Source organism: Phyllostomus hastatus, unplaced genomic scaffold (genome assembly GCF_019186645.2).
Source record: "Phyllostomus hastatus isolate PE091 unplaced genomic scaffold, TTU_PhHast_1.1 phas_scaffold_129, whole genome shotgun sequence".
Lineage (NCBI taxonomy): Eukaryota > Metazoa > Chordata > Mammalia > Chiroptera > Phyllostomidae > Phyllostomus > Phyllostomus hastatus.
Genome location: NW_025334009.1, coordinates 17,945,029 through 17,969,667, shown reverse-complemented (window position 1 = coordinate 17,969,667; position 24,639 = coordinate 17,945,029). Strand labels below are relative to the sequence as shown.

Genomic DNA, 24,639 nt, shown 5'->3' with positions numbered 1-24,639 from the left:
CATTTGGGAAGTGACTGGGAACGGCATGAGAGCCAAGCAAGTTGCATTGTTCCCTCCCCTACTCTTCTCCCCATACAGCACCACAAAGTGGGGAAGCAGGTTGCCCCACCCTGGCAAGTATATAAGGCTCTGCCCCTTAAAATGTAACAGGTGCGCCAAGACAGGAAGCCAAGTAGCTCTACCTACAAACATGGGGAGATTGCCAGATTGAGGAGACAAAGAAGTAAGGCCCAAATAAAAGAGCAGATCAAAGCTCCAGAGAAAGACCTAAGTGAAATGGGGATAGCCAACCTAACAAATGCAGAGTTCAAAACGCTGGTTGTAAGGATGCTTAGAGATCTCTTTGTGTACTCCAAATGCATGAGGGAAGAAATGAAGGCCACACTAAGTGAGATAAACTAAAAGTGAAGGGGAGGAAGCTGGGGTTCAAATGAGCAATTTAGAACATATGGAAGAAATAAAGTCAACCAGTACAGAATGAAGAAATAAGAATTAAAAAAAAATGAGAGAATAAGGATACTCAAGGACATCTCCAAACGTGCCAACACCCGAATCATAGAGATGCCAGAAGGAGAAGAGGAAGAACAACAAACTGAAAACTTACTTGAAAAAATAAGGAAAGAAAACCTCCCTAATTTGGTGAAGAATATAGACATATGAGTCAAGGAAGCACAGAGTCCTAAACAAGTTGGACCAAAAGAGGGCAACACTAAGACACAACATAATTAAAATGCCAAAGGTTAAACATAAAGACAGAATCTTAAATGCAGCAAGGAAAAAGAAGAGAGTTATCTGCAAAGGAGTCCTCATCAGACTATCAGCTAATTTCTCAAAAGGAACTTTTCAGGCAAGGAGGAACTGGCAAGAAGTATCCAAAGTGGTGAAAAGCAAAGACCTACAACCAAGATTACTCTATCCAGCAAAGCTATCATTGAGAATGGAAGGACAGATAAAGTGCTTCCCAGATAAGGTTGAGTTAAAGGAGTTCATCACCAAGCCATTATTACATGAAATGTTAAAGGGGTGTATTTATGAAAAAGATCAAAACTATGAACAGTAAAATAAAAGCAAACTCACAACTATCTGTTGGGAACCGCCCTGACTGGTATCAGAAGCTGAAACCCCCGCCTAGGCTAAGGCTAAGGGAACGCCCTTGGAACTGTAAGCCAGCAAGGAGACAAAAGCTTATCTCCTTGGCAGGAATGCTGCTTCTGCTGCTTTATTCATAACTGAGCCCCCAAAAGCTTGGTCGGTTAGCCAAAGACGGGTAAGATTCCCCAAGGGGGGAACGACCTAAGACAGGCACGATCATTTTGGGAGGCCCCCCAAAAGAAGGACTTGGGGGGCTGCAGCAAAAGGGGGTGATGGACCCTCGCTCCTCGGCTTTGACATAGCCTGAGTTCTCAGCATCTGGGAAAAAACCTCCTTGTCTCCCAGTTGCCTTAGTTCCCTTGCTCCACCTAAGCCTGAAACAATGACAGGGTGGTGCAGCTCTGTACTGAGAAGTGCGGATTCCCGGGTTATCAGGCCTAAGAAAGAACATGTAAATTACTGTGAAACCTTCTGTGTTTAGAATGCTCTCAGTTGAATGAGAAGGGTCCAAGGAGGAAGTTAGTTTGTTCCTCAGTCTTACAGCTCTTTGACCCCGACTCAATAGACCGGCAGAGTTCTTTGTTTTCTATGGTTCTTTACTTCCCCCTAATGAATACTATACTTTACCTGAATTATTATGCAGAATGAGCCCAATAAAAGCAGGAATGGACTGTAAATCGGCGCGCTCCCCACTAGGGGGGATGGCCATTTCGTCCCTACTTCCCCACAGAAACTAGTCTGTCTCTGTGCATGTTGTTTTTTCTCGAGTGTTTTAGATGAGCCATCCGCAGCATTCCGTGATCACTGCTGGCCGGTGACCCCACGCAACAACTATCAACAGCTGAATCTAAAGACAATACAAAGCAAACAACTAGAACAGGAACAGAATCAAAGAAATGGAGATCACATGGAGGATTATCAGTGGGAAGGAGGAAGCGGGAGAATAGGGAAAAAGGTACAGAGATTAAGCATAATTGGTTGGTACAACCAATTTTAGATGTGATATATTGAAGAAGTGTGCTTTCAGTTTTGCATTATGCAATTTAAGATTACTCCCATTTTCAAATTCTTATTTGAAAATTCTTTAGTGAAAAGTTCCTTTTCTTAATATTTGTGTAGTGATTCTTGAAATAATAATTATACAGTTACTCACTGGAACCCACAGTAAGAAATTCATCACTTTTTACTTATTAGAATTATGACACAGTTCTAGAATGAGGACTATAGATGACAATTGATAAATCATTTTGAATAACAAGTTGAAATCCTCCAATTAGATTGCCTTGTTCTATTTTTGTATCTTGTGATTTAAAGGAAGTGGTCAACTTAATTAAAGACTGTTCTTGCACAACATTAGTGGAACTAAGTTTTATCTTTGAGCAAATTACCATGTGACTTCCACACCAACACAGCTTAGATAAAGGTCAATTGAGAATGAGCACATGTAGAGAGAAATAACTAAGCCAGTCTGAAATTAATACTCTCCCTGTTCAATCTACAGATATAATTCTAATCCATTTATAACAATATTACTTTTGGTAGACAGTGTGAAGAGCTTAATTGTAATTGTCTTCGTTGGATCTATTCTTCTTACAAGGTTCAGTATACTGAATAAACTGGATACTCTCAGCCATTTAATACAGACTTAATACATACAAACTGATTACTAAGTTTTAAAGTTGGCAATTAACACAATTATGAGATTTCTAACTATTAATATTTCCCTTGAAAAATTTTAAAGCGAGGAATATAGTTGCTGCAACAGATATAAACCTTTAAATATGCCAGTATACTGTTTCTTTTCATTCTACATTGCTGATTTTGGGGTTGAAATCATCAGTTATCTCCATTATTAAAACAAAAAAGGAAAATATTATTAAGCATCTCAGAGCTTTATTAAGCTATAAGCTATCCAGCAGTATCTGCATAAAACTACGCCCTGAATGATAAAGATAAATTATGATTTTGTACAGACAATAGGCTCTTAATAAATTTCTGTTGAATCATTAAGTATAGTCTATGGTTGATATATAGGCACTGTTAATTAGGTAAATGAATGAGCAGTCAATGTTAAATTTACATTATAGAGAAGATTAATGATAAATGCATTTTAAAGTTTAGAAGCAAATTAAATAATTATTTGTTAAGTTGCACACTTGAGAAAAATCACAAAGGAAAGACAAAATAATTAGAGAGCTTTCATTTTGCATTGGTTTCTGCATATTTTAATTTCCTTATATAACTACAAACATAACTCTTTTTTATTTTTACTTATTTATTTATTTTTTATTTTTAGAGAGAGGAGAAGGGAAGGAGAAAGAGAGGGAAAGAAACATCAGTGTGTGGTTGCCTTTCATTCACCCCGCACTGGGGACCTGACCTGCAACCCAGGCATGTGCTCCGACTGGGAATCCAACCAGTGACCCTTTGTTTCACAGGCTGGCACTCAATCCATTGAGCCACACCATCCAGGTCCATAACTCACTTTAAAGCAGTCTAGCAAAGAAGTTAAACATTCATTACATATCTTTAGTGTACTAGGCACTAAAATGTGTTCTTTTTGTATTCTGTTTCATTTCATTGTTAAAATCATCCTATTAATGATTAGTACTTTCAACATGTACACATGATAAAATAATATTCAGAATATTTAATTGTGTCATCTTTACTTAAAAATCTCATAGGAAATGGAACCAGAATTTAAATGCAGAGCTACAGATATTCAACTGATACATCAATCCTCATTGCTGCATACTTTGAAAATCTACACTGGCTAGGTCAGTCTAACTCTGAAGTTCATATTATTTCAATTATTTCATAATATTATATATAGTCAGTCATTCTTTTTGGCAAGTTTTTTTTTTTTTTTTTTTTTTTTCCGGGGGAGCTAGAGACACAGTGATTAACAAGATGGATATTAACCTTTCCCTAAGTGGGTATTTCTTGTCTTGTAGTGGACTTCTTTAAACTGTTATACAATGTGTTAGGTGGTACGTAGAGGGAGTGGAGACAGCTGGGACACATAGTAGGGGCATTGACTCCTACTTAACTTTTTTCAGACATTACCTCTCCTATCTGAAAGTCTCAGGTGTGCCTTATGTGCTTCTCTATAGTATTTTGTATTTGTCTCATAATAGTACTTAACATTACTTGAAGAGAGATCTTCTCTTTCCCTTAGCATTATGACTGGCTCATACCAAACTGCAAGAAATATTTCAGAACAAAGAACATAGAATCAAGGTCTGAAACTGCAGCAAATAAGTGGGAGAGCAGTTTTAGATAAGCATTTACATGTTGATATGTGAAGGGATGGAGATTTTCTTGTAATGTAGGAGGAAAGTTTGTCCTTTGAGAAAGATGGTCTGACATTTATAAAGGTTTCAAGTAATCACTGTAAGTATGCAAGAGGAAAGAAAGATGAGGGTGGGATGGCTGCTTTTGGAAGACTTTTTAAAAACAAAAGGTGTTTAGTTTTACAAGTTCAAGTTGTAATGATGTAGAGAAGGTTGCTGTATTTGCAGTGCTAGGTTCACCAGTTCTCAATGTAGTGACACTAAACAATGAGAGGACTTTCAGAGCTGTTTGCAGTTGCATGAGACTCCTTCAGAAGACTCTTGCAGTGGCTGAATAATACTTATGAAAAGAAAGGAAAAGCTGCCAGCAGGATTTAAAAAAATATAACCCCCCTCCCCAAACTGAAATCGTGGTAGATACAAGGGCAGGACCCAGTCTGAACTCTGTATTGACACCAAAGAAAGTGGAAAGTTTATCTTTAAACAGGATAAAGAAGCATCCAGATTAGTAAACCGTGGGAAGGATGTCAACCTTCCCACATGTTTCTGATGCCCATGGTACCAATTCAGTATTTGTCCAGCCCAGTTTCCTGTTGCAGTTACAAGTCCGATGATGGCTCTGATACAGAGATGGCTTCTGGTTCCAGTAAGAACACACCTGCCTTTTTCTTTTTAATCTCATGTTGGAAAAGGCAGAAACTATACTGTGGGTTTATCTTTAAAAGACAATCTGGGCAAGTCCTTTTAAACATTGCTGCAGCAATTAGAAAGCAGTGTCTGAGAAGCTGAAGGAGCAGGGGCTGGAGTCTCTAACCATTTCTACTGAGGAGTGGTGACTGATTTGGGAAAAACAAAAGTGGCTGTATTAGTTTGCAAAGGCTGCAATAACAAAGTAATGCAGACTAAGTGGTTTAAACAGCAGAAATTTATTTTCTCACAGTTGTAGAGGCTAGAAGTCAAATCAGGGTGTCCTCAGGATTGGTTCCCTCTGAAATTCTTGGTGTAGGGATCTGTTCCAGCTCTCACCTTGGCTTATAGATGGTCTTCTTCTACCCGTGTCTTCACATCATCTTCCCTCTGTAGGCTTCTGTATCCAAATTTCCTTTTCTGTTAAGGACACCAGTGAGACTGGATTAGAACCCACCCTAATGACTTCATTTTAATGTAATATAATGTCATGTAATGTAATTACCTCTTTAGATACCCTATCTCCAAATACAGTTTAATTCTGAGATACTGGGGTTTAGGACTTCAGCATGTAATTTTGGGGTGTGGAGTTCTAATTTAGCTCTTAATATAGTGACTTTTTCATTTTTGACTTTTGCTTTCTGTCCAAAGGCAATTTCTAGAATGGTTTTGAATTGGTTCTTCTCCATTTTCACAAACTCTGAACCTAGTACTATATCTATAGCTTGTTAAAAGAGAAAAACAGTGTACATTAATATTTAAGATACTGAGTATTTCATAGGAAGGCTGAATGCTGCTATAAAGTGTTCTTAAGTCTTTAAACCCTCTTCTAATGAATGATATTAAGGGAATTTCAGGGGACAGAGATAAGATTAATTGTATGATAAGCCCTATGTAGCTTTATCCTTCTGTACTGAGAAGTAATGGTTGAAGCATTTTTCAAAGATGAATGGCTATACTAGTTTTCCCTGATAATTGTAAATCTGTGATAACTCAATCACATAGCCTTGTCACTGGAGTATTTGTTAATTATTGTGAATTAAGGTTTTGCCAAGGTTCTAATCACTCAAACCTTTACTATTGAAAAATTAATCAGGACAGACTAAGCTTTCTAGTGTAAATACCTTGCAGGAGAAAGTAATTCCTAAATATACAAAGAGGTAACTTGACCACCTGTGTTGCATCCTGTGTTAGCTCCTTCTGTGTTAATATTTTATAAGGTGTTTAATTTATATGAGACTTCTAAAGCAGAACCAAAGCTCCTCTTTGGGACAACTCGCATGTTTAAAATAAGGGATCCTGTATGAATGTACCAAAGCATTACCATATAGTAGTACTGCACTCTGTTAAAATGTTGCACTATCTGAAAAATAAAACATGTAAGTCATTAGGATGCTACAAAGGTTAATGCTTCATGGAGTACATTTCTTAGAGGGTTTGCCACAGATATAAATAGTTGACTTTTGTTTGTACTATATGACTGATGATTTCACTGAAAACCTGCACAATTCAGTTTTAGCTCCGGATTCAGTTGACCTTTGTGAAGTATTTACCTGTATAGAATAGGGTTTGTTTGAACCTATTGGGATTTTTTTTTCATTTCATATTGAAGAAAATTTTTCTAGAAGAAAAGATGTGTATATTAATGTTGAGTGCTTTGGTTTTTGGGTGGCTCTTTAAGTGAGGCTTTTGAAACATTGATATGTTAAGTTATTAATGAATCCTGAATATGGAGCTCTTTGTGTTTATTAAAAACCTCTCTCATTTTAGCCAAACCAAAATACTTTTATTGGCACTTTTCTGAAAGTTCAGGAAAAAAACATCACCAGTTCAGACTTATTTATAATGAAGGAAGAACATTTAATTGCCCACCTTATTAAAATGTGACTCAGTGCTTGTTTCTAAAACTGGCTTTTAAAAATTGGTTAGTATAAATAACAATAAACAATGAACCATTTTAATGAGCATCCTATAATTTTATATAGATATTAGTCTAAAATTAAAATCCTATACTTCTTTTTTTAGGGAAAACCTACTTACCACATGCCACCATATATACAAACTACATAGTGACTTGGGTGAGATCTCCCCAGAGATATTGATATAAGAGTCTTATCCATTATCGTCTCTCTCCTGAGTCATATTTGAATTTTATTTTGTACATTTTTGCCTAGGATGGGTAACAGAATATACTGTATGGATCATCTCTGTGTGTACAGTCTTTATTAGACCCACTCGTAGTCCTCTCTTCCACCTTCTCCCCTCTCTTTAATCATGGTATGTGTTACATAGTCACACACTTTGTATTAATACATTTGGAGTCACAAGTATGTTTTATACTTTTTATGTTGTTAGATATTGATAATCAGAATTTTACTAGGATATTAAGTAGACTTAGTCTTACTATAAAAATTTAAAAACAATATAAACAGAAGAACAACCTTGAGGCCTCCTTGCTTTCCTGAAGTTCTTCTACTGACTTCATTTACCTCATGCTTTAGGTATCCAGAATACTAATCCATATGTTTATATCTTGAACATATTTTATCCTTGTTTTTTTTCTGCCTTTCAATTTATTTTATGGCTTTTTTAAAATTTTAACTGCACAGAACATTTAATCTCAACATATTCAGGTTTATTTATTTTCCATGACTTTTGTATTTTACATACAAATGCATTTCTATTTCAGTGTTACATGCTATTTTATATGTTTTTACATTAGTGTTTAGTCAGTCTAAGTTTATTTTTACAAATGGTGCTAGGATGAGACTCAACTTTATTTTTTGTTGTAAAAATCATGAATGAATGTTGAATTTCTCACATGTGTTGGGGGCAGCAAATATTGTATGGTTTTCCCTTAATCTGTAATGTGGCATGTCATGCAAACAATGCAAGTGGCCAGCAGCTCTCCTGTCAGCCCTGCTGGAGCAGCATTTCTTAGAGAAAGCTCACAGACAGGGATCAGTAGCTCAGTGGGCAAGTCTCTATTGATTCATTCCATTCTGAATCAGAACACAGAGATCTGAAAAGGCCTTATGACAAACTTTGTTATAGAAGGACCTTGACCATGAGTTATGGAGCTTTTAATGAATAATTAGAGAAACACCAGCTACTTCCCTAACATGATCCCAGAATACAATAATAGTGTGATGGTAACAACTTTGATTCTAGCACAATTCTGAAAGCATGGCATTCAAGCTTGATGGGTAGTCCCAGCCCAACTGAAATCTAAGCCTTGTGGTTACAGCTAGCTCTAAGATGCTGCAAGTTACCAGTAGGATTGCAACACCAGTAGGCCACATCAGTGTACATGATTGGGTTTGTGCAAGCGCCCTTGCTGGCATAATGTGGGCTGGAGATAGCAATGAGAGCTGATCATTGACCAGAATTGATGGCCATAGTCAGTTTCCATGGAGCTTTGCAGAACTTCGCATTTTGGAAGGCTATCTTGCAGGGGACCAGTCTCAGACTCATAATTCTTACCTCTCATTGCCAATTTGGCCCTGATTAATTTTCTCTAACAGATCTGATTCACTTCAGACTCATCTGCTTTACCTAGGATTTTTTAAAATCTCCTTTTCTAAGTGAGATTAACATAGTCTTTGTTTTCATATGCTCTCCTTTTCTGGCTTTTTAAATTTCCTTTTGAGTTAAATATATACAGGGTATGCTCTAGTAACCTAATTTTTTTTAAGTCCTACAGTTATATTTCTAATACAATTTCCTGAATTTTCTCTTTCTAAAGAACCAGCTAGCTATTGGTTCACTGATTGTTATATACCAAACATTTGTATACACCCCTAAGTTCATATGTTGGATATATAGGTACATCTACATGTATATGTCTGTTTATCTATCTATGAAGAGAGAGATTTATATTAAGCAATTGGCTCATATGATTGTGGAAGCTCGGTAAGTCCAAAATTTGATGGAGTAGGCCAGCACATTGGAGAATCAGGGAAAACTGCATTTCAAGTCCAAAGGTAGTCTGCTGGCAAAATTCCTTCTTGCTTGGGGGAGGTCAGCCTTTGTTAAGGCCCACCTGCATTATGGGAGGTAATCTGCTTTACTCAAAGCCCATTGATTTAAATGTTAATTTCATCCAAAGCATCCAGAATATTTGACCAAATAACTGGGCACTCTGGCCCAGCCAAATTGACACACAAAATTAACCATCACACCCACCTACTTCCTCCATTCCCCAATTCATGGGTGACCAGGGGATGGCAACTTGCATTCCTGGTGCACCTTGGTGGTATCAGAGGATTTGACCACACAGAGCAAAGAATACAATCTTTGCAAAGATTAAATTGCAGACACAATCAATCCCTCTCTACCTCTTGGTACTTCAGTGTGTACTTTCAAAAACAGAATTGTTTTTATTATTACATGACCATAAAGTAGTTGTCAAAATCAGCAACTTAACTGATATTAATAACTTAGTATCTGAAGAGTAAGGTACACACACATGTTAAGTTACACATAATTTAACTAATAGTATTTGATGAAATACTGTTATCACATGGGCACATTTTATATGTTTTTAAATTAATTTTTAGAGAGAGAAATATCAATTTGTTTCTTACTTATTCATTCATTCCTGTATGTGCCTTGACTGGGGATTGGACCCACAACCTTGGTGCATTGGATGACGCTCTAACCAACCAAGCTACACAGCCAGGGCCACGTGGGCACATTTTAAAGCCCCTTGTTATATATTGCAAAATTTCTCTCCCAAAGTTTCCACCAATTTGCCCTTATTTTAGTAGTATATAAGAATGTCAAATAATTCTTTATCATTTTAAAATTGTAAATATATCATTTTAAACTTTGCTAGATTGAAATGCAACTTCTTCAGACTCATTTCCACGGAACCCCTATCTCTTTTTGCTGCTATAGACCTTACCTCTCTTATCTGCAGTTTTTTTTCCTCCTTCATGGAATCTTCCTAAGAATAAGTATTTAAAATTCTCTCTCTGAGAGTACTATGAAAACTTTCAAATTTGACTGTCCCAATACAAAACAATTTTTATTCCTGTCACTATTCTCTATTATATTTACTTATTTTTTAAAATCTTGTCATTAGAACTGCTCTATGAAATAATGTTGCATGTCGCGATCACCGGCCAGCAGTGACCACGGAACGCTGCGGATGGCTCGTCAACACACAAGAAAAACATACACAGAGACAACCAGTTCCTGTGGGGAAGTAGGAATGAAATGGCCACTCTCCCTGGTGGGGAGAGTGCTGGTCCCCCTCTGGAGAGGCTTTTTACTGGTTTCATTTGCATAAGAATTCAGGTAAAGCTCATTACTCATTGCTAGGAAGTAAGGATCAAACAATAGATAACAAGGAAGTCTGAGGGCCTATTTTGAGTCAGGGTCAAAGAGCTGTAAAACTTTAAGGAACAAACTTACTTCCTCCTTGGACCCTTCTCATTCAACTAACTGAGAGCATTCTAAACAAAGCAGGTTTCACAGGATTTTACATATTCTTTCTTAGGCCTGATCACGGGGGAATCCACCCTTTTCAGCACAGAGCTGCACCACCCTGTCATTGTTTCAGGCTTAGGTGGAGCAAGGGAACTAAGGCAACCAAGAGATAAGGAGATTTTCTCCCAGACAATGAGGACTCAGGCTATGTCAAAGCCGAGGGGTGAGGGTCCATCACCCGCTTTTGCTGTAGCCTCCAAAGTCCTTCCTTGGGGGCCTCCCACATGATCGTGCCTGTCTTAGGTCGTTCCCCCCTTGGGGAATCTTACCCATCATTGGCTAACCGACCAAGCATTGGGATTCAGTTATGAATGAAGTACAAGTAGAAGCAGTGCTCCTGCCAGGGAGATAAGCTTTTGTCTCCTTGCTGTGTTATGGTCTAAGGCCACTCCCTCAGCCTTAGCCTTGGCGGGGGTTACAGCTTCTAATACCAGGCAGGGCAGTTCCCAACAGTTGCAGATAAAATTATAAGAGGTTAAATGACTTCCCCAAAGTTATATAACCAGTAATTGGAAGATTCTTAGACTTTCTGATTTCAGAGCTGATAACATCATACTGAGCTGGTTAAGTGGGAAGGTCAGTGAAATAGTCTACTAACATTTGCCACAGGGGATTTACATCTGGTATCTTTAATTGTCTGGAAGATTTTGATAAAAACATCTTCCAGTAAAGATGTTGGAAGATATCATGCTGAAGGTTCCAGACAGAGACTGAAGGTGATGAAGAGTGCTAGATGTTAACGACAGGCAAGGAATACACCTTTTAGACTAACATGATTGCCTAGTTAAGGGACAGTACATATGAACCGAAGACAGAAAGAAAAAAAAAACAACGCTGAAAACCAACACATATTGCAAAGCAAATAACTCTTAGAAAGTCTTCAGAGCTGACAAGACTAAATAACACAGTGATTAAAGGATGGCTGGTGAAATTTAAACTCTGATACATGGCTAAAAATAAGGTGGAGAAGCTGGTAATCCAGCACCAGGTGTAGAGAGGAAAAACAGCCAGAATGGATCAATCATGAAACATTAAAGAAGGACATTTTATCCCTACTCTCCTTACTTCACAGATAAGAACACTGAGGCCTTCTGAAGATTACAGAGCTAGAAAGTTGCATAACCAAGGTTAGAAACTACATTTTTTTACTCCATTTCTGGAACTTTTCCTACTGTCTCTTGAATATAATAAAAGTTTAATATATAACATTAAAATTAACATATTAATTACTTGAAGTTCTTTTTGAAAGTAGGCACTCTTAGAGTCATTGGTTACCAGTGAGATATTATCTAGAAAATAGAACTGATGGAAATTAAAATTACAAGGCTGAAATGCTCCAACTCTGAAGACAGTGATACAGATACTATTACTTTTTTCAAACTGAGAAGCATTGTATCATCTGGGATAGCCTGTGGTTAAAATGGATTACTTCCTATAACAACGATGTTGAGGAGCAAAAGAATAATGACAATTATTTTTTTGTTTGGAAGAACAATCATTTTTCTCATTCACATGCAAACAATAAAAACAATTTCTATTATAAGTAGCCATTTATCTTCATTCCTCTTCTGTATGTATTTATTCACACTGTCTCATTAAATTCTGATATTGTTCCGAACTCCTTGGGTATGTTGTAATTTTACCATCTGGGTTGCATCAGTCATAAAATGCATATATATTATAATAAAAATTGATGCTTCACAAGAATTCATATTGGCCATACTCCATCTTAAAGACCTTTGTTCTATTGAACAATGGAACTATGTAATACTTCAATTCAAGAAGAATTTATCTTATTTTCTGTTTTTTTCAGGTCTACTATACCATTCTAAAATCACAATCATGAAATTAAAAAAAACTTTGGAGAATTTATGTAAAATCTATATAGAATTTTCTTATTTAGCTCATGATTTTCACTCTAGTGCTACAAATATCTATAATGATTATACCGTATTAAGTTACTTAGAACTGTTTAGTGGAGTTCTACAGACCTTGGTGGTTTCTTTAATAAATTCAGTTTAACTAGTAATGCATTGTAATATTGTTGCAATAAAAAAGATTGTTCACTAAGCCTTTTACCATCTGTTAGAATGTTTATCTAGTTCCAAATGCTTCACAGAAATATAGGAGTAATAGAGCAAAATTAAGGAAGTGATATGAAAAATCCCTGCATATAAAGCAGTTTTTAGGCTTTTTGGGATCAACACACAGCAATTTTTCCATCATCAACTTATTTATTGCTGGGGACACAAAAATAATGTTTCTTCCTTCAGATAGCTCACACTCTAGCAAGCAACATGCAAATTAGTTCCTTTGGACAAAAATACAGAGACTAGCCATGTGACTTCTATACATCAGGTGAATGAGAAAATACATTGAAATGAGTAGGAAAAGCTGAGACACGCTCATGCCATAAATCCTCAGCGTAGCACCTTATAATTAGGAAGGAACCCTCAAATCCCTGCTTCTTCCTGAGGACCACATACCTCACTCCCCAACTTTTATGGCTGCTACCTTAGGGTCTGGCTCCCAAATCACCTAACTGAGACAGCCAGTGAGCTCAGTATTTGTGAGTGAAACAAAGTCTTGGAACCATTGTTAAACAAAGAGGTGATTTAAAAGAGAAGTGTGAGCACTTACTATGGCTATAATACTGGGCTCAACACAGAGGAAGTAGACCATAACATAACGATATGAGTTTGCTTCTTGGAAGAGGTTTGACTGCACTTTTCTAGTGTGCCCAAGCATCAGACTTCTAATTAGCTTGCATTTAGAAGTTGACTGGTCTCCTTCAGAAGCTGAAAGGGCTTGTGGATTCTTCTGTCGTCTTCTCTTCCCTCACTCACTTCAATAATAAAAACAAGATTCCAGCTTCTCCCTGGAAGGAGCTTGTGCACACATGTAGCACACCAAGTTCTATGGCTATCATTTAGGGGAATGGCTCTCAAATAAACTCAGCATCCATAAGTCCCCCTATAGAAAACAAAGAAGTGATTTTTAACATAGTGTGAGTACTCTCTGCCCCTATCCTCTTGTCACAGCTTTAGCAGAGGGAGCAGGCAAAATTTAAGACTCCCAGTTTTTCCATGGAAGGGATTTGACATACTTTTCCAATTGCTGCCCAAGGGTCAGGCTTCTAATTAGGTACTGGGATCTGATGGGTCACATAATTTGTAGTCCTATGGGACCCTCAATGGACATGTGGGAATTTCCATGCTCTCTTTCACCAGCTCATCCCAGTTTTTCCATGGAAGGGATTTGACATACTTTTCCAGTTGCTGCCCAAGGGTCAGGCTTCTAATTAGGTACTGGGATCTGATGGGTCACATAATTTGTAGTCCTATGGGACCCTCAATGGACATGTGGGAATTTCCATGCTCTCTTTCACCAGCTCATCCCATTGATAAAACTAATGGAGATAAGTGATTTACGTATCACGTAATTCAAAGCAGTGGTCATAAGGATGCTCACCAAGGTCATGGGAGTAATATATGAACAATTTTAACAAAAAGAAAATATTAAAAAGTACAAAAAAATTATACAGCTAAAGAATTTAATACATTAACTGAAAGTTTGAGGAAAGGGGTTCAATGAGAGACTAGAAGAAAGGATCAATGAACTTTTAGATATGTCAGTGGAAATCAACCAAACGGAGGAACAAAAAGAAAAAAAGAATGAAAAAAAAATGAAGATCATGTCAAGGACTTATGGGACCCTATCTCCTGGATGAATAAATCCATTATGAGAGACTTAGAGAAAGAAGAGAGAGAGAGAAAGGCATAGAAAAATTAGTCAATGAAATAATGGCTAAAAACTTCCAAAACTGGGAGAAGAAATAGACACCCAGATCCAGAAAGCATAAAAAGCACCAAACAACATAATCCTAAGAGACCCATATTGAGACATTATAATCAAATCGTCAAAAGTTAAAGACAAAGCATTGAAAGCATAAGAGAAAAGCAACTTGTTACATACAAGGGAACCCTCAAAAGACTAAGATTTTTCAGTAGAAACCTTGTAGATCAGAGGGAATGGGGTGATATATTCATAGTACTTAAAAGAAAGAACTGTCAACCAAGAATACTTTACTTAACAAAGTTGTGTCACAATTGAGAGGTAAAGATATTCTGATGTAAATTAAAGCTGAAGGAATTCATCACCACTAGATCTGCCTTACAAGATATGTTAAAAGAATTTCTTTGAGCTTAAATGAAAGAATTCTAATTCTAATATGAAAACATGAAAGTATAAAACTCACTGGCAAAGGTAAGTATAAAGTCAATTTCATAGTACTTTAATATGTCGTGGTGTGTAAATCACATATTACTCAGAAATATTAAAAGATAAAAGTATTAAAAATGACTAGCTACACAAAATTTAGTGGATATACAACATAAAAAAAATGGACATTATAATACCAAAAACAAAATGTGGGAGAAAATAAATGTGTAGAGCTTTTGTATCTTACTAAAGTTTCCTTAAATGGACTATTATAACTATAGAATGTTTTGTGTAAGCCTCATGGTAACTACAAAGCAAAAGCCTATAGTAGATACACTAAAGATAATGAGAAAGGAATCAAAACATACCACTACAGCATATCATCACATCACAAAGGATGAGAGCAAGAGAAGAAGAAAGGAGCAAAGGATCTACACACCTACAAAAGAATTAACTAGAGAGTAATAATATCTATCAAAAAAACTCGACCATCAAACATAATAGACTTTAAGTAAAAAATTGAAAAGAAAGTTAAGGTTATGTAGTGATAAAGGTGTCAAATTATTAGGAGGATTGAAAATGTTTATGCATCTAATAGCAGAACATCAAAATATATAAAGCAAATATTAATGGACCTGATGGGAGAAATAGATAGCAATATAATAATAATAGGGGATTTCAATAACTTACTCTCAACAATGGGTAGATCACTCAGACAAAATCAATACAGAACCATTGAACTTAACTACATTGTAGATGAAAAAAATCTATCAAACTTACAGAGAAAATTTCATCCAACAGCATACAAGTATACATGCAACATTCTCCAGTACACATTATATGTTAGGTCACAAATCTATTATAGAAATAAGAGGATTGAATGACAACAAGCACCATTTCTGACCACAATGGTATGAAACTAGAAATCAATGACAGGAGAGAAACTGGAAAATTTTCTTTGGGTGCATTCGCATGAGTGGAATTAATAGGTTAAAATTTGTGAATGATTGCTGTTGTAATATATTGGCAATTTTTTCTAAAGCAATTGGTAGTTATCCTGGGAAAGTATATGATGAGTGAGTTTCTAAATATACAATTAACTCATGAGTTAAGAGCTTCTTTACATGGTGCTTATCCTTGACTTGTAGTGTTCCACTAACTCATTAAAATAGTATAAGTATTTTTTAAATTGGTTTTGTATTGCATGATAAGCTCCCAGTAGTTCTACTTGTATTTTAGTTAAATTAATTACGTATTAGTAGTGTACACATAACAAATATTATTGAAGTTAGAAATTGGGGCCTTAATCATATAATACTAACTTTTTATATGTTTAAAATTTTTATAATAAGGAAGCTCTGAGAACTTTTTTCCAAATCACTTAATAGATAAAAGGCAAAATTACATATGCAATGAAGTTCTTTAATTTTATTGTTTTTAAAAACTTTTTCAATTTTCTAATTTAATAGAAATAACCAAAACAATGTGGCTTTCAAATGAGAATTTAAACTAGTCTACTGCAACTCTACAACACATTTCAGAACATTATAACAAGAAATATTTACAGGCAGCTAGTGTATTAAATACCCATGAAAAGAAAATTTTGCTTTTATTACACAGCAGAAAAAACACAGGAATGGAACACTTAGATACTGCAGCTCTTTTTTAAAAATTAAAAGTTCTTTAATTTTCTTAAAACAAATTTCAAATTTTCATATGGTGAAATATTTTGCTGCATTTGATTTTCCTCAAAGTTAAAGAAAGAATGGGATCATCAAGTCATGCTACTATATATATCCAGAGGCAGTGCAGCTTAGTGAGTAAGATCACAGAATTTGGAACCAAACTGCCCTCATTTAAATTCCACTCTACCATATACAAGCTCTGGGCTTTAAACAAATTACTTTTCTTTGCTTCAGTTTTCTCTGTAAAAAATATATACTAAGGTTATTGGGAAGACTATATAAATTGTGTTCATAAGGCATTTAGAACAATACTTGGGTCATAGTGTTTAATAGGCTTAGCTATTATTATGACAAAAGTATTGAATGTCTACTAGATGTGTGCTGCATAGTAGTAGAGTAATAGATATTCTAGTTAACCTCTACTCTTTTCCTGCTCCCCCATACTGTTCTTATATTTAATTTTGGAGCATTTTGTGCCCAAAGCAATTGATGCATCTCTTTTGTTCTTTTGTTTCTATGTAGGTGGAAATATACATGTTCAACATGTATGATCTTTATAGCATAGAGATTAGGTGGGCAAAGAAGGTGTCAAAGAGCTATTTCTTGGATTTGCTTTGAACTTTCCTTATACTCTTGAATCCTCATTCATTTATTTTCCTCTTATTTATTTTGCAGATTAAGTGCATTATTGGAAAAAGAAAAATTTGAAAGTAAGATTATAGTAAACTATTGTAACACTCCAATGGATTCCTCAGTGGAAGACAACATGTATGTAAACAAAGTGTGGGTTCAATGTGAGAACGAAAGTTGTTTGAAGTGGAGATTGTTGTCAAGTGAGGATGCAGCCAAGGTTGATCACAATGAACCATGGTATTGCGACATGAACACTGATTCAAGATATAATAAGTGCTCTATTTCTGAAGAAGACTTTCCTGAGGAGTCTCAGTTTTATCAAAGTGGACTTAAGATCGTTTATTCACAGCTACCTCTTGGTAGCCTTGTTTTGGTAAAATTACTGAACTGGCCAAGGTAAGATTTTTGTTGTTGTTTTATAATAAACTGTTGGGGTATAGTCTTGCTAAGTTTATGAATTTTTAAAACTTTTAAAAGAATCAACTATTTCTCTATTGTCTAATTTTAAAAAATTGTTTCCTGATCTTATTATTCTTTCCCTTACTTCTTCAGGTTAATTCTTCCTTTTCTAGCTTCTTAAGTTGCAAACTTAGGTAACCGATTCAAATCTTTTTTCCTCCTGATACATACAATTAAAGCTATATATTTTTCTTTAAGTACTGCTTTAGCTATATCTCACGAATTTCAATATGTTCTGTTTTATGACCATTGAGTTTTCTTATGATTTTTGAAATGTTATTTGAAGTATGTTTTTAAATTACCAATATTTGAGGATTTAAGATATCTTATTGTTACTGAGTTCTAATTTAAATCTATTGTAGTCATTTTCATTGAATCTTATTTTATGGCCTAGCATGGTCTGTCTTGAAAAGAATGTGTCTTCTGTAGTTGTTTCCTAGAAGCCTAAAATATTTTTTCTTTTTCTCCATCTCCTCCTCCCTTTCTCCTTCCCTTTGCTTTCTTCCTCTTCTTTTAGATTTTTGTACATTTAACCGTGTCTACCTCATTGTTTCATATTCTGCATTGATTTTTCCAAGTATGCAGTGTGCTGTATATAGTTACAAGTCTTCTTTATTTCAATTAAGTTTTTAAAAAACTATAAGCATTATTCCATTGCATTGTTTGGATTTTCTTATTTGGGGACTTTTATATTACTTTTAGTGGATCTTTGGTTGTCTTGGGTGTTAATTTTTCTTCAACTCTTTTCATTTTTTTAAATTTAATTATTTTTTGTTTTCCACTTTTTATCTTTCTGAAGGTGTTATCAGTTGAGCTTAATGTCTTTTGTGTTTCTTCCAATTTAGTCTTTATTGAAAAATTTAAAAATTCTTTTATAAGTTTCACCACCTCTCCTTTCAAATCTTCTTTTTCTCCTATCACCTATTTCTTTCAGTTTTTCTCATTCTAATTTTGTTTCACAGCCTACATTATTTTCTTAATTTCTATTAACCCATCTTGAAATCTCAGGTACAATCTCTTTAAAGGTATGCTTTCATTTTTTATAGGGATGTTAGTCATTTTTACCACAATAATTTTATATTAGATTTTACTATCATCTTTTCTTGTTGTACACTTTATATGAAATGAATTCCTGTCTTCCAAGTAGAAAAAAGGAAGTCAGAATAGAATATTTTTAAATTTTTTTCTCTGTTGTTCAAATTGGATAATTTCTGTTACTCTTTCTTTAAGTTCACTGATTCTTTCCTTGTCATATTTATTCTGCTGTTGAGCTATCCATTGAGCTTTTTATTTTGGTTATTGTATTTTTAGTTTTAAAATTGTCATTTGATTTTCTTTATATGTTCTATTTACTTGTTATACTGCTTTTGGATCTTATTTAAATGTTTTAGCAGGCTGCTTCTACTGTGCTGACTGGATATGAGGGTACCTATTTGGGAACCATGCATCTTTTCACTGTCTCCATAGTTTTGTCTTTTGCAGAATGCTATATTGTTGAAATCATACCATATCTGGCCTTTTCAGGTTGACTTCTTTCACTAAATAATATGCATTTACGTTTCCTCTGTTTTTTCATGAGCATAGAGGCTTGATAGATCATTTCTTTTTACCACTAAATAATATTTAATTGTCTACCTGTTCCACAGTTTATACTCGTATACCCATTCACCTACTGAAGAACATTTTGTTGCTTCTAAGTTTTGGCAGTATGAATAAAGCTATGAAAAAGTCCATGTGCAAGTTTTTGTGTAGATATAAAATTTTCAACTTTTTTGAGTTCATACCAAGTGGTGCAGTCACATGATAGGAGTATGTTTAGTTTTGTAAGAAACTGCCAAACTATCTTCCAAAGTGGCTGTACTGGTTTGTATTCCCACCAGCAATCAGTGAGAGTTCCTGTTGTTTCCAGTCCTCACCGGCGTTTGGTGTTGTCAGCATTCTTGAATTTAGGCCATTCTAATAGGTGTGCACTTGTATCTTGTTTTAATTTGCATTTCCTCATGACATATGATGTGGAGCATCTTTTCGCATGCTTATTTGCCACGTGTATATCATTTTTAGTGAGGTATCATTCAGATCTTTTGCAAGTTTTTAATCAAGTTGTTCATTTTCTAGTGGAGCTTATGCTATGTGTATTTTTTGTATATCAGTCCTTTATTAGCTATGTCTTTTGCAAACATTTCCCCCGTCTGTGGTTTCTCCTTTCACACTGTTGATAGTACCTTTCACAGAGCAGACATTTTTAATTTTGATAGAGTCCAGCTTATTTTTTTCTTTCACGGATTGTGCCTTTAGTGTTGTATCCCCACTATTACTTGTACCATCTCTTTTCTTTATTTTTATTGTTCTTGTCCTCTTCTATTCGAATTATACTCCCAGCAGTTTCTCTTCAGTATGAGCTTTAGCTCTGAAAGGAGCTTTGTTGGTGAGTTTTAAGGGTTCATAAGGCCCAGACTGCTCTGATGTTTTCAGTTTTGTTTTTATTTCACAAATCCATCAGAACTCTGGTTGCCTGCCTCTGCCCACTATGTTTCTATCATACACACAGATACTAATAATATGTTTAATATCAGTAGTTCATACCTGCCTGCTCCTATTTTGGTGCTCATGTACATGGCTACCATTTAGTTTTGTTACAGATGTTGTGTGTTAGGGTTTGCCTTTGCTATTATAGTTGTTCTACCTGTGCTTTTGGGAAAATGAGGAAACTCTAAAACTACTGGGTTGGCCAAAAAGTCTGTTACTTTTTTTTTCAGTATAATGGCTCTAGTAATGCTTAGTTGTCTTTAACTTCATTCGAAACAATTTTGTTGATTATATTGTGACAGCTGTTATATCAGCGTGAGTTAGAAAAAAACTCATCAAAATTAGTGAATTTGGGGGGAGCCATTTTAATATTGAACATGGAAGAAGACATATACAACATTATTGGTGTCTTATGCTTTATTATTTCAAGAAAAGTAAAAATGCACTTGAAACACAAAAAAAGATTTGAGCAGTATATGGAGAATGTGCTATGACTGATGGAACATGTCAGAAGTGGTTTGTGAAGTTTATTGGTACTATTGACATTTTGGCCAAATAATTCTTTGCTGTGGGGCTGTCTTATGTAGTAGAAAATATTTAGCAGCCCCCTTGGCCTCTACCCACTAGATGCCAATAGTGGGAGATAGCCGACATACTCAAAATATCCAGATCAGTACAGTTATTGGTACAAATGAAAAATGTGTCTTTTATTTTTGGGAAAAAACATAGCAGACTTTTTGCCTAACCCAAAATAATACCATTGCTGTTGTCTTCCCAGAATCCCATGCTATTTTATATTACATTGTCCCACTTAGCATTTTTAAAGCTGGGATACTGTGGTTCATAGTGCCTTGTTTACATTCATATTGAACTATTCTCCATGAAGAATATAATGTATTTGCTTTCACATAGACACTGTAATGAGTTTATTTTAACACAGACATGGCAAACGCACAAGAGGCCTTTAAGTCACAGATCTAGATTTGGGCTGAATTGTGTCCCCTGAAAGTCCAACCTCAGAATATAACTGTATTTGTAGTTGGTGTCTTTAAATAGGTGATTAAGTTAAAGTAGGCCATTAAGTCGGCCTTAATCCAATCTGGGTGGTCTTATAAGAAGAGATTTATACACACAAAGAAACACGAGGAATGCACAGAGCAAATACCACATGAAGACACAGCAAGAAGACAGCCACCTGCGAGCCAGGGAGAGGCCTCAAGAGAAACCAACTCTGCTGACACATTGATCTTGGACTTTGAGCCTCCAAAACTGTGGGAAAATTAATTTGTCTTATTTAGCATCTCAGGGGGTGGTATTTATCTGTGGCAGCCCTAGCAAATTTATACATTCAATATCTTTGCAAATATGGAAATCTGAGATTTGTATTCATTGTTACTAAGGGCTTTCTAGGGACCAAATGTGAGATGTTTTAAAAATATATATATTTATATATCCCCCCCAAGACTGGAATTATCTTCTGGAGGGTGGGCCCCTTGGAGGACTGGATTCCTCCACTAGGTGTGTGTTCTGGGAATCCATCTGTATCAGTGTGTCAGCTGGAGTTTTTGTGAGAGACTGCATTTGGCTTCAGTGAATTTTTTTTTGAAGACTCTTTCAGTGAGATTGCCCATTTCATGCTGGCTGATTTACAATCACACCTGCCCACAATGTGCTGAGGATTCAGTAGTTCTAGAGCAAAAAATGGTATGACCCCCATGCCCCACCCTTCCTATTCACCCAATCTCACCCCTAGAGACTTTTTTTTTGTTTCCCTGGATGAAAATGTCCTCAAAGGGAAAAGTTTTGCTGATGTGGAAGAGGTGAAAACAAAAAACAAAACAAAAGAAAAAGCAGAAGCACTAAAAGGCATCAAAATCAATGAGTTCAAAAATTGTTTTGAGCAGTGGAGAAAAATGTCTCAGTAGGTGTGTTGCATCAAATGGAGAGTACTTTGAAGGTGACTGAAGTTTAAACATGTACGAATAAATACACATTTTTATAAAGAAATCCCCATTGTTTTTTGTTCCCCCATGTATATATATAAATATATTGAATATAGAAAAATATATATGTATAAATTTATATGTATGTTTGACTTCTATGTAATAGGATGGGTATGAAGAGAAACTAAATAGTTAAGAACAAATATTTTAAAGACATGGCTACAAACACTCACTTTATGAGGTTACTTATGAAGGTATTTGTAGTCCCATGTCATTTTTCATATCTAAAGTTAACATTTTGAAAATAGAGAGTTTGTATTTTCTAATGGAAATTCTGAAGTTTTTGCAGCCTCTGTGCCAGACCCTGAGGGAGGGGCTTGAATCCTTGAAACCAGCCAGAGTATAGGAGCTACTATTGTTCTCATTTCAGAGTAGGAGACACACCCTGGCCTTAAGTACCCCAGGAGATGCTTCTGCAGTGGCCCTTGTTGTTATTAGTGTCCCTGCTACTAGCCACCTTCAGTGGAAGTTTCTTGGCAAGAGCAACAGCCTTTCTCCACCTCCAGAAGGACTGGCCCTGAAAAAATACTGGGAGATAGGTGCCCGAGCCTCTGCCTCTGGGAAAGTGCACCTGGTTGCTGGCCCTGGGACTAGGTTCTCTGTTCTCTTAGCCTAGCCTTGAAGTCTCTCCTCCCCAAGCCCTATCCCGCCTCCCACCAAGTCAGCTCTAAGACTTCCTCCTCACAACAGGTGCCAGGGTTCTGCATCCACATGGCCACCTTCCTCCCCACTCCTCACTCCATTCCACTCCCTAGTCCAGGGTCCCAGCAGTGTCCTGCCGCAGAGTTGGACCCCACCTAAGATGGCAGGAATCTTAGGTGAGGGGGACTGTGAGGTGAAGGGGAGGCCAGGCCGAATGTCTCTGCAACATGAGGGTTAAAAGAGGCATTCTCAAGTTGGCTAGCGTGGGTTCAAATTCCAGCCCTCCCCCTGTGTGAGCTTGAGCAGCTGACTTAAACTCTGATCCTCGATTTCCCCACACAGGGTGTGGAAGGGATCCAGAGGGCCATGCCTGTATGGTGCACTGCGCAGGGCCGGGCTCTCCAAGACAGCGCAATAATACAGGCCTTCCTGGCAGGGCTGCAGAGGGGTCCTGCGGTTCACAGGTTTCGTCCCCGTGCCAGAGTGCAGCCTGGTAGCTGGAGTCTTGCAAGGGCAGAGCCAGCCAGAGGCGCACAGGGAGAAGAGGCCCACCAGGTGGAGGAGGCTCAGCAGAATGGGCTTCCGTCCCAGGCTCTGGGAGGCGCGGGTCTCCGCCACCTGGCCTGGCCTCCTCTCTCGAGGTAGCTCCATGCGGTGCCACAGAGCAGGTGTCCCGGGGACCGCAGAAAACGGCTCCCCAATGCAGGCCTGAGCCCTGCGGGCTCCCCTCCCCCAACCATGCACTCATCCAGAGCAGGCTGCTGTGGTGGCCTGGATAGAACTGATGCACAGGCCCTTGGCTGCGTCCTTCATAGCCTGCAGCTTTTGCTGGTCAGACTTATGGTAGCCCTCAGGGGCACGGCTGGGTTAGCAGAACCTGGAGAACGCAGAAACTCGAAAAAATTCTGAAGTTTCAATAACCTAATTCATGAAATGGATTTGTTTCTTGTCACTATATCTGATATGTTACATTAGAAATTTGATTAGGAATTTCTTTTGCAGTTCTGTGCTTATAACTGAGGGTTAGGACTTGAAATAACAAATTAAACATAATTAATTCTAGTCCCTAAATTCTCTCTCTAATCTATGATCAGGATCATCAAAATGCCTGCAAATACAGCTGTAACTACCTCCTTGCTTATTGGAAAGATGGTAGCAGGATAAATTGCAACAGTAGAATATGACTATAGAATTAACCTACTAAAAACAGGCAAGAATCATTTTGTAATTAAGCAATGTTATAGATGCTGAAGTTTTTGATTGGAAAGGCCAGCTGACTGGCTGCAGACACCCTTAGTAGCGTAGCATCATCTGGGTCAATTCTCTTTAGCCCATGGCCTTACGCTTAGCTTTGAAGGCTCAGAAACTCAATCTTATCAGCATCTCAGAGTTAGTCTTTCTTTTTTTTTTTTTTAAGATTTTATTTATTTATTTTTAGAGAGGGAAGGGAGGGGGAGAGAGAGAGAGAGAGAGAGAGAGAGAGAAACATCAATGTGCGGTTGCTGGGGGTCATGGCCTGCAACCCAGGCATGTACCCTGACTGGGAATCGAACCCGCGACACTTTGGTTCACAGCCTGCACTCAATCCACTGAGCTACGCCAGCCAGGGCAGAGTTAGTCTTTCTTAGAAGAGTTGACCTTCTCTCATAAAGCTAAAGAATTACTGGTAGACTCTAGATGTGCCTATTTAAGCTTTATATAAGAAAAATAATTGTAAATAGAATAGCACTTTCTTTTCCAACAGGCAAACTCTATGGAAAATCAAATTATTATAGTTATGTTTACCTCCACATTGTGAGATAGCACATGCTTACATACTTATAAAAATACATATCAGCCTCTTGCTTTTGGATTTTGTCTGTCTCTCTGCTTGAGGATGAGGATATCTGCATGTACAAGGAAGAG

General features: G+C 36.7%; 1 protein-coding gene across 3 annotated transcripts in view; it reads left to right on the top strand.

Annotated features, from left to right (window-relative positions):
* ZCWPW2 (zinc finger CW-type and PWWP domain containing 2) overlaps nt 1-24,639 on the top strand; it is a 102,111-nt gene that overhangs the window by 8,898 nt on the left and 68,574 nt on the right. The window contains exons 2-3 of one of the 3 annotated variants that reach the window (XM_045856685.1): nt 11,638-11,692; nt 17,147-17,500. In XM_045856685.1, the coding sequence (XP_045712641.1) occupies nt 17,214-17,500 (287 nt within the window). In that variant the 5' untranslated portion in view covers nt 11,638-11,692; nt 17,147-17,213. Of the gene's footprint in view, nt 1-3,776; nt 3,870-11,637; nt 11,693-17,146; nt 17,501-24,639 lie in introns of all 3 variants that reach the window. The other 2 variants (XM_045856686.1, XM_045856684.1) reach the window with 2 other exon arrangements.